At 46.4% G+C, this 12,188-nt stretch overlaps 2 protein-coding genes across 3 annotated transcripts; one reads left to right on the top strand and one right to left on the bottom strand.

The window, feature by feature from the left end:
* Positions 1-3,164, top strand: LOC119301273 (ethylene-responsive transcription factor ERF014-like). Of its 2 annotated transcripts, none has more exons than XM_037578219.1 (5): positions 1-99; positions 557-731; positions 1,361-1,464; positions 1,595-1,832; positions 1,954-3,164. In XM_037578219.1, exon 5 carries the CDS (start codon positions 2,022-2,024, stop codon positions 2,952-2,954), a length of 933 nt encoding a protein of 310 aa, XP_037434116.1. In that variant the 5' UTR covers positions 1-99; positions 557-731; positions 1,361-1,464; positions 1,595-1,832; positions 1,954-2,021; the 3' UTR covers positions 2,955-3,164. The 2 variants fall into 2 exon arrangements, with proteins under 2 accessions (XP_037434116.1, XP_037434117.1); XM_037578220.1 differs by having other exon boundaries at positions 557-735.
* A 318-nt stretch (positions 3,165-3,482) lies between these two features.
* On the bottom strand, positions 3,483-4,457 carry LOC119297277. The gene has a single exon (XM_037575130.1). The coding sequence runs from the start codon at positions 4,402-4,404 to the stop codon at positions 3,754-3,756; it is 651 nt and encodes a 216-aa protein (XP_037431027.1). The 5' UTR covers positions 4,405-4,457; the 3' UTR covers positions 3,483-3,753.
* Between the last annotated feature and the right edge of the window lie 7,731 nt (positions 4,458-12,188).

Below are 12,188 nucleotides of genomic sequence, written 5' to 3'. Positions count from 1 at the left end.
CGCCACGAGCTGCCGCCAAGCCCCCGCCCGATCCGCCGTCTCATTCCCCCTCCGCTGCCCCCCGGGGATCGCAGTGGCACCCGCGGCTCCAGCAAGCAAGTAAGCGGCCGCCCAATCCGATGTTCTCCCTCGCAAGATCGGTCCGGCCGTTCGTCCCCGTCGAGGGCATGGATCGGTCTCCCGTCTCCCCTGATTTCTTGCCGAAAGCCTGGCCTTTTTGCGGTGAATCGTTCCTGTTTTGGTAATCGCGGGGGAAATACCGGGGATTTCGGTCCGGGTTGTTGCCGAGTTTTTTTTTCCTTTCAATTTCCTCTGTTCGAGGATTTCTGCCGATCCGGTCATGTTCTTTCCGTAAATTTCTAAACTGAAAACATGGCAAGTTTTTTTATCCGGTGATTGAAAGATGGAAAAAAAAATCCTAGGTGTTTGGTCCTTGCTGCTGCAGTCCCCCTTCTCTTGCCATTTGATTTGCCTGTCATATAATCTCTCGTGTTCCTTCTAATTTTTTTCCTTGTGTTAATACTTTCCCTTCGTGGTGTTGGTGCGATGATCGCAGAGTTGGAGTAGAGACCGCCAGCACGAGCGATCGCTCTTTGATTTATGTCGCCTGCTCTACTGCTCCATGGTTCTGAGCTCCCATCACCATCACCTCCTTCCGCTTTTTGTTGCCTTCTCCCCCAAGCTCGGCAGAGGGGCGCCAGAACTCAAGATTATCGCTTCAAGATCTCCCGGTAAGTACGTACGCTCAATCCCTGCAGCAATTGTTTCTGGTTGCAACGACTGACGGCAACAATGTCGAATTACTACCTGTTTCCCCTGTTCTAGTTCCGGTTGGAACCAATTCTTCAGAGTTACCACATGTTCCTAATTTTCAGAAGATGAATTTATTACAGCAGAAGGTTCAGAGATAGTCTTTTTTTAATCTCCCCTTAATATCAATACTTTATTCCCACAAGAATAAACTGCAATAGCTTGGTTCATCTAACATGTGCCCGTCCTGTTCTTAGTTTGCTCTGGATTAGCTATGATGGGTGTGCCTTCAAATGACGGAGGTGGCCACAGCGCATAACAAAATCTATAGTTTTTTTTTTCAATTTCAATTTATATAAACAAAACAGTAGTCTTGCTCTCATTTTCATCCGGTCATCTTAATTATTGCTCCTCTACTAAATTTGTTCGTACGTGTGCTACAATCTTGGACTGATTTCAAAGCTGACCTGCACAATAAATGGTGGCATTGCTTTATTTAGTCATAAGATACGTACATGCATTCAAACATACGTTTCTCACAGTCGTGTCAGTTACAGCCATATAATTTGTACTGTAGTGATGAGCTGTGCTTTCCTTCTTGTGCTTCCAGATTTGGATTTGGGGTGAAGTACTCTGGATTTCTGCATTTAGACCAGTGCCCCGTGCACGCGAAGTAACAACGATACAAGAATCCCCCAAATCAAGATAAGCTTGGTAAGTATTTACTCTCCGTGAGGAAATGTATTTCAGACAGGGAGAAAACAGTAAATATGTCTGATCTCTCTTTTTTACCACTTTACTAAGAAAGATTGGGCCTCATCTGACAGTTTTTGGATGCTTGCAGGTTTGGTTTGGGTGGATTAAGTTCAGCACTCCTCCTTCATTTTCATTGACATTCCTCAAGTTCATAAACAATCAGCCAGAAAGCAGATTTCTTTTGTGAGTCTTCACAGAAAAAGAATAACTCCGTCTTTCCTCCAGTTTTAATCAGAAGTTTGAGACAACTCAGTTTCTGATTTTGGAGATTGTGCACTCAGCCTCTCAACCAGGAATTTCTGTCCTGGGATTTAACATTTCAGTCGGTATGTGCACATCTTATGTTCTTCGTCTTTGAATTTTTTTAAGTGTCTACCCCCTGTGAGTGTTTTTTTTTGTGAATGTTCATATCAGTCTATCTGACACACTCACTGGCCTTCTCTGCAGATTGTAGTCAAGGTTAATAATTCAATAATCTTTGGATCTTAAGATTAAGGGGCTCGTTGCACAAAGAGATGATGGTACCTTGTTCGCGGAAGGTCCGCATTTCCTGCTGTGATCCTGATGCCACCGATTCCTCTGATGAAGATGATCGGCATGCGAAGAAGGAAAAGAGAATGACAATGGAGGTACTAGTTCCAATGAAAACCTCCGGACCTCTCAAGTCTCGAAAGACCCTTGTGCCATGTGGCAGCAAGAAATCAATTGGTACAGAGAAGAAGCAACCAACCAGCAAGTACCCTGGTGTGCGCCTGCGGTCATGGGGTAAGTGGGCTGCGGAGATACGTGATCCTGTGAGCAAGACCCGGAAATGGATTGGCACATTTACCTCTGAGGAGGCCGCTGCTGCAGCATATGAGGCAGAACGGAACCGGGTACGCACTGAGATGTTGGCCATCAAATCTCGGTCACCTCCATCAGAACATGAAGCTGTGTCCAGCGAAGCTACTGTATCCTGTGTGTCTTCATCTGTGTCGTTCGGCGACCAGAAAGCACAAGAGGTACACAAGTTAGCGTCAATGGAGATAGACCCTGACACTGCTGATGAGAGCTTACTGCACTGCTCACTGGAACCGCCAGGTAAAGAAATCCAGGTAGATGCATTCGTTGGCCGGATGAATGTTGATGAAAGCTTGGTGCACTGCTCATCGACACCTAGCGATGAAGAAATTCCAGTGGATGCATTCTGCAGCCAGATGAATGAGCTTCCTCCTATCAGTGACTATGTTTGCACAACTGACAAACTCTCACTGGATGATATCTCAAGGCTGGCAGATATGTTTCCTGTCAATGACTTTGTCGACACAACAGGTGAGCCGCCTGGTGACGACTACATCGGGCTGGCAGACATCAGTCATCTACCGATGCCAATGTTCGAGTTGGATACAGAACTTAATTGGGAAGGTTTCGACTTTGCTTCGATGGAACGTGAACTAGAGAGACTTTAGGCCTCGACAACATTGAGGTTTTCATCTTTCGGACAGATGTCAGGGTGAGTTTGTGATCAGGAGATGTGTTCATCTCCAATTTTGTCGGAAATTGTACAGTCCACCCCCCCTTAGATTAATCTGGTTGAGCCTTATATGCACCGTGTAATATGTACATGATCATCTAATTTGAATCTGCTATGAAGTTCATAATGTCCATCTTCTATTTTTCGTTATTTGTGTTTCAGAATTTTTTGTGTTTGGTTTGTGCGAATATAATGTGTTCCTGTCATATTTCAGTGACCTGTGCTCTGGAGTCCAGAGTATTACTGTACTTTTCTTGTTTCTAATAAGTTCAGAGATTGCCATAATTTTTCTATACTAAGGGTTCCAAGTTAAGGCTGCGTTTGCATCCAAGTATTTTTGGAGTTTTTCAGAAACCACGGTTTTATAAACTTTGATGTGTTTAGCATCAACAAAGAACTATTTCTATAAAAAGGGGTCATTGCCCAGGCACTGGAATACTGAGGTTTAAGATTACTACGGTTTTTTAAAAATTGTACTGCCAAACCAAACAGACTGAAAGATAAGTTTCTACTAAGAAATTACACCAGTGTGTGGAGAATGCCAAGTTCACTATTAATCATATATATAGTGGAAAAAGGAGTTCCCTACTAATCATGAGAGGGAGAGAAAAACATTCAGAACAGAAGTGTATAATGTAAATAAATCCCAGAATTGTTAGGCTAGACCAGGAAAATGGAAAATTGCTGCTGCAGAGGCTGCTACGTTTTGAGTAAAATGAAATTGTGGGGCGTGGTCAGTAGACGCCGGCGCACTCGAAGGAGATGTCGCAGCCTGGGACCGGGGTGAGCTTGATGGAGTGCTTGACCCTGCTCATGAACTGCGGGAGGAAGGACATGGCCTGGCAGATGCAGGCGTTGTCGATGCCCATGAGTCGCCGGCAGCACGCCGTGTCGTACGGGTCCGCGCCCCCTACGCGGTGCTGGTGCCCGTGGCGGCGGCCGACATGTCTGCCCCCGTGCTGGCTGCCGTGGCCGGCTCCGTGGTCGCCGCCACCGTGGCTGCTGCCGCCGTGGTCGCCGCCATGGCCGCCGCTGGCGCTGTGCTCGTCGCCGGCCGCCTGCAGCTCGTAGCCGCTGGCGGAGGACGACGCGTTGAGCAGCAGTGGCCGCCGCGGCGGCACCGCCGGGTTGGCGCCGGGGTAGGTCCGCAGGCTGCAGGCCTCGTTGGCCAGGTTGAACTGGGACCGGCAGAACACCTGGGCCGCCACCTCGTCCGGCATGAGGACGAGCAGCAGCAGGAGGAGGAGCACCGCCACGGCCGGCGCGCACGGCGATCTCTTGCTCTCCATTGCTGCCGCTCTGTCTGCTTCCCGGGCTGGCTGCCCCTTGGTTACTGACTGCTGCTGCTGTGTTGGCTTTGGAGCGGATGATGATCTGGGTGGCATTTCAGGGGCGCTTAAGTAGCTACGTGGCGCTGATCCGGGGCATGTTCAGTAGGGGTTAGGAGGGCGCTGTGACATGGTTACGGTTTGCGAGGCCGATCTGTCGGAGTGATTTATAGGTTGATCATGCTTGCGCTGTGACCAGTTGACACTTGACCTGTTGACCTGAGTTGCAGAATTTTTGCAGTGATTGAAACAAGCTTTGAATCCTCTGCAGGGGCATATTTTTGCAGGACATGAGACTGATTTATCGGGCAAAAAGTGACAGTTACTTGGCCTGAGTCATAGTACAAACATATATTCCTAAATTTTTGTGTAACGGGCTCTGTTGCCTCTGAAGATTGTTTTGGAGAACATGAGACTGTTCTCATTTACCAGGCAAAAAAGTGATCGTTTTGGGCCGAGTCATAGCAGCAGCCTATATTCCTGAAATTTTGTGAGCGACAGTTTTTTTCTTCTTTTCTTCAGAAAGCAGCGGTTCTGTGAGTCCGAAACTGTTGTTGGAATGTTTATCTGCATCTCTGAGAACTAGAGACACCTTCAACCACAGTTTTTGTCGGTATTTCTTGGAACATACAGTATATGCATAACACGACTTCAAATGATATGGCCAACTATATAAGAACAATCCCAGGCTAATTCTGGCATTCCTTTGTTTCCGTTTTTGTAATACATGAGAACTAAATGCTTTTCTGTTGCTCATTTGCAGTGGTAAGGAATCTGAAGGCTTAAAGCTGCAGAATCTATATGTTCTTTCAAACTGCTTCGGCAGGCAAAGCACCTCCTCCTGAATTCATATGTTTTTTTAAAAGGAGGATGACCCTGCCTCTGCATCTTGGCGATGCATGCTGCCGTTTTATTAAATATTCACAAAGACCTTACAAAGTAATACATCAGTAAGTCTGAAGCCGCCATTTTGATAACATCTATCACTACTCTTATCCATTTGATGAAGTGGTGTCGATTGTCCGAGCCGAATGCCAAGCAGACATTGCAACGAAGCCTAACGTCTAAAGCCAGATGCCCCACCCAAACCGCATTGTCGGGTTTGAGTCACACACCGGCCCGACGCACTCTCAGAGGCCGCCCCGCCACTTCCCACCGATCCATCTCTAGAGCAGGTACTGACGCACCGACCTTGCTAGGCCTGCAGTCGACGCCACCACAGCGCCAGACAACGCCACCATCCTGCACGTATCCATCCACACGCGCTCGTCGCCGAAACTCCGCGGCGCCATGCCACCGGGATCCATCCTCGGCATTGCGGTAGATGTAACACCACCCCTCCTCTTGTCCCCTTCAGCCAGCACTTGCTCCAAAACGATGCCCCCAAGAGGGAGAACGACATTGAAGGCGCCGTCATCGTCCGTTCCGGTAGACCCAGATCTAGGGTTTCTCACGAAACATCCCGATCGAGTTGACGTGACCTGCAACGACGATGCCTCAAGAAGGAAACGACGTCAGAGACGCCGCCATCGTCCGCTAAGACAGTCACGCGTGATTTTCACTGGAAGCCCGTCGTCCTGATCTCGTGGCTGGCTGGAACCGCACAGAGCTTCGCCATGGAGACGTATGCTGCCGCCGGTACTCCGGCGGAGATCCTCCATCCCCTCACCGGAGCCCTCATCGCGCCGCCGATCATCCAGGCGAAGAATCGACGGTGGGATCCAGTTCCGCGGCTGCCGCCATGCCCACCATCGCTAGAAAACCCGCCAGTTCCTAACGGTCATGGGGCTAGAATCGCCGTCCCATGAATTCATATGTTTGCGTCCTAAAACCAAATAACTTAAATTTCAAATTGCACTGCCCTAAAAGCCTGTCAGCCGCACATCCAGCCCCGCGAACAGTGAGCTGTCACACCTAATGTTCTTTTCCACCTACGGATACGCATTGCCAATCCTCAAATCCATATAATTACATGTAGCGCAATATCTAGTCTAAATCTTCGCCGGTGCTCGTTCGCCTCCATGTCCGTGTCCACGTTAGGCGGCCAGCTGAGCCACTCGGAGTGAAATTGCGGTCGCCGGCGAGGAAGAGTAGTACCTGGGACACGGATTGGCTCACGGAATTCGAGGCGTTGCCATCTCCTATGCCATAGTTTTCCTTATCAAAGCCTGTGAGTAGATGCTGCCGGTCGATATGTGGTCCACGATAGACCCCTCGTGGTTGGAGCTCGACACATCCACCACGACACGGTTGCGGTGCCAGGGGTGCCGGTCACCCGTACTGGCTCCGGAGCGGCGTGCGACCCCGCCTCCATGGCCTCTCCGCTAGGGCTTCCGCGGCCTCCCGTGCCCTCTGCCTCGCATGATGGGCATGTCGCTCCATGGTAGAGGATGCGCCATTAGTCATGTCGGCATTTACCTCCGGCTCAAAGCCCATGGGGTTGACACGACACCGAAGGGGGTGCATTGTCGCTACGACGTTGGGGCGCCAGACGGACCGCACTGCCTCTAGCGAGGCAGTGGGCAGGCGCCTCCCGCCAACATGACCGGTGGATCCAAGCGCCATTTGCGCGGACGCAATGGATTCCCGTCGGATCGAGTCTGGCCGCTATCGGGCGGACTCCCCCAAAGCGGCGAAGAGCAATACAGACGACCATCTCCTCCTTCGGACCTTATGTTGGACTCAGTCCATAGATCGGGAGAGGTCAGACTCGGATACGCTGCCCGCCATGTCAGAGAAAACCGAAGATCGCCGGAAGGGAGCTTGATGGTGGAGTTGAGTAAAGTGACTAGGGTTCGGTCCGGGATGTGGATATATGAGGGGTCGGGGTGCGCCAGTGTGGGCCAAAACCTACGTGACGATGCGCTCGGGCCTCCTCATATCTACCCTTAATTTGGGCTGGATATGAGGGGCGCCGGTCAGCCAGGATGTACTACGAGGCCAATATGAAGAATCCATCTATATCGAATTTTTTGACCGGTCAATGATCGGCCTGTCCATCCAAACATACAGAGGAGGGTTTGAGAAACGTGGACGTAGATGCTTGAATCCTTTTCTTCTAGCCCATGGTCAGTGATTTTGGGGGCTTGGTGGTACTACAAGTGGCTGTCATCTGTCAGGCGTATCCTGTTTCAGCACAAACAATAATTTGTGGTTGCAAAAGTGTGCAAAGCCCCATGGTGTGCTGGTGCTCCGGGTATTGGGAAACAGCAAAACAGCATAATTGCAGTCTAATTTCGGTGTCTACTGTTCATGGAGAGGTTTGCCGTCAGCGTCAGCACGCTGGATGATGTGCTTCGCCAGTTGTTGCCGCTACGCCATGGGGTCCAGCTGTGCGCTTTCGGCTCCACACAATCCATCCTGTGCATTTTGTTTCTCAACAATAATATGCAATCGATCTCAAAAAATGAAAAACCCAATAATATGCAATTTTTTATGCTGGGCCATGAAAATATATAAGTCCGTCTTCAACCGGTTGCGCCCAGTATCCATAAGCCCTTGTATGTTCATATGATGAAGGACCACGTAATAAAATCATGCTTTAGCCCTGAAAATGACCTGCAAAAAATTTTGTATTTTAACTCTGTTAAAAACACAATCATTCTAATAATTTCATAAGGCCCAAAGCAAAGCACAAACTCTCAACCAGATATGTTGGTTAACTTTAAGATTAAACCTGCCCCATCAGTATTCAAACAAATTAGCTATACTAGTACGCAAGGTAAGTTAAAAGTCATATGAATTGAATGCGGCGTTTTTCAGATTTATTTTCTTTCAACTTCTGCTCGGTTTATGAGCTTTTTTGGACCTCAAGACTTTGTTGCGTTTTTATTTAATAATATGGCTGCATGCATCGATTGATGCAGAGGCCGAGGGTCATCCTCCTTTCTTAAAAATGAAAAATGCCAAATCAGGATGGCAAGCGGGCAGGAGATAAAAAAGATGACAAACACTTTCGCCTCATTATAGAGGTACAAATGTTTTACTCTGTTTTCACCTGGACATGATATGCTCTCAAGCTTTCTCGTATTCGCATGACCTGGCAGCCCTAAGTAGATTAGGATGCTTTTGGAGATCTGGAGCCGTGCATGATATTACCTCTCCATTTGACAAAGCCACACAAGTGTTTTCGGCCACGTTCACTGTAAATAGTTGAGATGTGACTGTCGTATTTTGTATTCTTCCCGCAGTGTTTTCGTCCCCGATCCGATGTATGGCACATCAGACGGTGTGCTTTGCTAACCACGGAAAATTCGAGCGGTGTCTATTTCGAGAAGATAAAGATAAAGATAAAATTGCATTTCAATTTTCAAGCAGTTTTTGACTCGTGCACCATGTTCTGAACAACGACGCATTACGGCCGGAGTCTTGCGAGAAGGCGAATGCTTTCAGAAAGGGAAAGGCCAGATTACTCGACTTGGCAGAGTTGTTCGCTGACGAGGACTTTGTTTGTGCATGCAGTGCTCGTTTGATAGCGGGTCAATAAAGCGAAAAAGGTAATTATAATGCGGCTAGAATAATCTCTTGCTTTTTGGTCAATGAAGCTAATAATAGATGGATGAATTGAATCTCCCTTTACCCCGCAAAAAAAGAAGCTAATAATGGATTGAAAGATTAAACCCGGAAAACAGATGTTTCTTAAGCGTGTTAGGGCATGTACACTAGTTTTATAAGGGGGTTTTAGGCTAAGAACCATAGAACAAATTGTTCTATGGTATTTTTCTATATTAAGTAAAAATTCCTGTGCCACGGAAGCCGGCGGTATTGATATCCTTTGTAAGCCGTCACACGGGATAAGTTGATCAACTGTAAATCTTCGGCGTTTGTAACCTCTTCCGATATAGTAAAGCTTTGCTGGCCGGGGCCGTGGATTATTCCCCTTCACATTGCAGGGTTTTTCACGTTAAAATCTTGTGTCCCTCAGTGTTGATCTATTCTCTTCGTTTTCTATTGTCTGTCATATCTCTAACAGGTGAGAGGGACTCCGTGAAAAAAACGATCAATGGGTGAGAAGTAGAACTAGGACACCAATATCAAAGATGGTGTCAGCCCACATTTGTAAGCATTCATCATTTTTGCTGTTGATTCTATGACCTAGGAGATTATGGTCATGCCTGAAAAGAAATTTCCATATACTGGTTGCTGGAACTTCATTTTTTTTCAAAAAAAGATAAACCTTTTTTTCCTGAATATTCAAACATTCCAGGATGATGATACCCCTATCAATTTTTTAGGGCGACTTTGATTGGCTATGGTTATTTCATCATATGTAAAAATTCCCCTCTGCTTGTTAGGTAGAATGGATAACCAACAATTTTGAGCAAAGATGCAGTCCAAGAAAAGATGTGACAATATTGTTTCCTTAGCATTTTCATTGCAGAAAACATAATTATAACACTCTAAATACACGGATTTATTTTTTAAAAGATTTCTTTTATTGACTACGTCATGAAGAAGAAGCCGTGAGAATTTTTTTGTGACTCTGTCTACTTGATCGCTTCCTTAGACATTTGAAAATGATGCGTGCTTCCTTTTTGCCTATCATGCATTTGTACATTTGCTTGCATGTGTAGCCTTGATTATCATTGATAGGACCATTTGTCATGGATTTTAGAAATGATTCTTTGTTCTAAGTCTATTCAAATTTCATTAAACTCAGTATACGATTGGATAGACATAAGCCTATGGAGTTGGTGAGCAAGACCTTTAGAGCTCTTCATGGCATCAAAAGAGACCTTATCATTGATTGCAAAGGAATGCAACTCTGGTTATTGTTGAATGAGAGGTTGACCTTGGCACCTAGCCAAGAGTCATGCTAGAACAAAATGGGGTTTCATTGCAAGACCCCAATTTTATTAAGTATTAAGGAAATTTGTGGTGTGAAGAAAGGGCAAAAAAGGTAGAGAAGGAGTACATGTTATTGTTTTTTGTATGAATATGGTGTATAATTTACAATAAGAAACATAATTTCCAAATATTTCTACTAAGAAATACGATGACTAAAACCCATGCACCCACGGGAGTGCATATCACCCGCCCATGAAATTATCCACCAAGAGAAATCACAACTGGTAGGCAAAAAAACTCAACTCTCGGAGGTTTTCGGTTTACGTATGGTGTGCATGTGCATCTACCCAGAGACATAGTGTGCATGTGTACACATTTTCATGATGAAATACGTTTAAACAAGAGCTACACAAAAAATTGTGGCTTTTCAGCACATGTACTGCCCATCTTCAAAGTCCATGATTTTGTGTTTTTATGCAGCTCGCAATTCAAGTATTTCATCATGACATTCTACACACATAAAAATTAGATCCTTGTATGCGTGTATGTTTTTTCAGAACTGTTTGAAACTAAGAAAATATGAAATTTATTTTTTCAAAATTAAGGTCTCCATGAATCTCGGCCTCCAAAACACCCTACTCTTATTTATGTCAGGCAACCGCCAGACCACACATGCGTCATCGGCGTATCCCCATGACCTGGCACTGGCAGGCCTCGGTAGATTAGGCTGATCGTAATGGTAGTATTATAGCTAGTATCATGCATGCCAACTAGGCAATTTTGATGAGGTGTCATAGCATTAAATGAAGAAAGAGAGGATGAAGTATCATATCATGATACCGTATCATAATAAATACTATGCTACTTTGTGTCATGCATGGCAATAAATGAAGTACTACATGATACTAATATATGATACTATGCATTAGAGAGGTAGTATCATACACTAGTATCATATGCATAATACTAGCATATGATACTCCCCATTACAACCAGCCTTAGGATGCGCGGAGTCGTGCATGGGATCAGCGGCGAATCCAAGGGGCAGAGTTGGATGGGCTCAAGCCTGCCCTCCGAAATTAAAATCCAGCCTATCCCAGCCCATCTCAGCCCAGTTTCAACCCATCATAACCCAGTTTCAGTCTGTGTACTGAAGTTGAGCCTGCGCTTCAAATTCATCCTAGATTCGCTACTGCATGGGATTACCTCTCCGACCGAGAAAAACCACACGAGGTTCATCGAAAACCATGGAGATGTGACTGTCGTTTTTGTTTTCATCTCCCTATAAACAAGTGGCTTCCTACAACTTGCCCCCAGCTTATGGCGCCGGCGACTGCGTGCTTGCTCGCCCTGCAAAATGGAGCCGGCCACTCAAAAAAAAAAAAGAGCCGAAATCTTCTTATTCTGCGAAAAGCCAAAATAAAAACTGAAGCGGTGCGTCTCGCGCACCGTCGCTTGATGGACAGAGTTGATTGGAAAGCGACGGATGCTATCGAAGGCCCAGTTTAATGGACTTGACGAAGTTGTTTGCTGACAGGGATTTTGTTTGTGGACGTGCCCTGTGTGCCCATGATGGATGAACATTGACAGCTGGTCAATAAAGCGAATAAAAAAAGGTTTAATGGAATTCTCACGCGGCGGGAATGATCGACATCGACTTGATTTGGGGTCTTGATGCTTAATGTGGTCAATGAACCCAATCGATTCAAGGTTGAACTGTCGAAACTGCCTGCTCTGCCCTAAGCGCGTAATTTGCATCCTCGGATGAGCTGGGAGCCACTTGGGTTCTCGTGCAGTCTTAGATTTGCTCCAGCCTGCGAGGCATTGGGCCCTGGAGAAACTGCTAGGAAACTAAGCTTGACCTATGAAGAGGATTTGGGTGACAATTTTGTTTAGCCGATCGACGTGGGTGGTCGACGACCGCGTGGTAAACGTGGTAAGTAACCTCAAGCGTCTATCAACACATAATACCAAGTGTTTTGACGAACCACAATGTATGCATTCATTTTCACTGTACACAACCAAATCGCCAACGAAAGAGAAATGTAAAAGGA

Source organism: Triticum dicoccoides, chromosome 5A (genome assembly GCF_002162155.2).
Source record: "Triticum dicoccoides isolate Atlit2015 ecotype Zavitan chromosome 5A, WEW_v2.0, whole genome shotgun sequence".
Taxonomy (NCBI): domain Eukaryota; kingdom Viridiplantae; phylum Streptophyta; class Magnoliopsida; order Poales; family Poaceae; genus Triticum; species Triticum dicoccoides.
This window is presented reverse-complemented; position numbering and strand designations above follow the sequence as displayed.

What these genes read in the sequence shown, in the direction of transcription:
- LOC119301273 (XM_037578219.1), top strand. Translation starts at nt 2,022, where the DNA reads ATGATGGTACCTTGTTCGCGGAAGGTCCGCATTTCCTGCTGTGATCCT.
- LOC119297277 (XM_037575130.1), bottom strand. Translation starts at nt 4,404, where the DNA reads ATGCCACCCAGATCATCATCCGCTCCAAAGCCAACACAGCAGCAGCAG.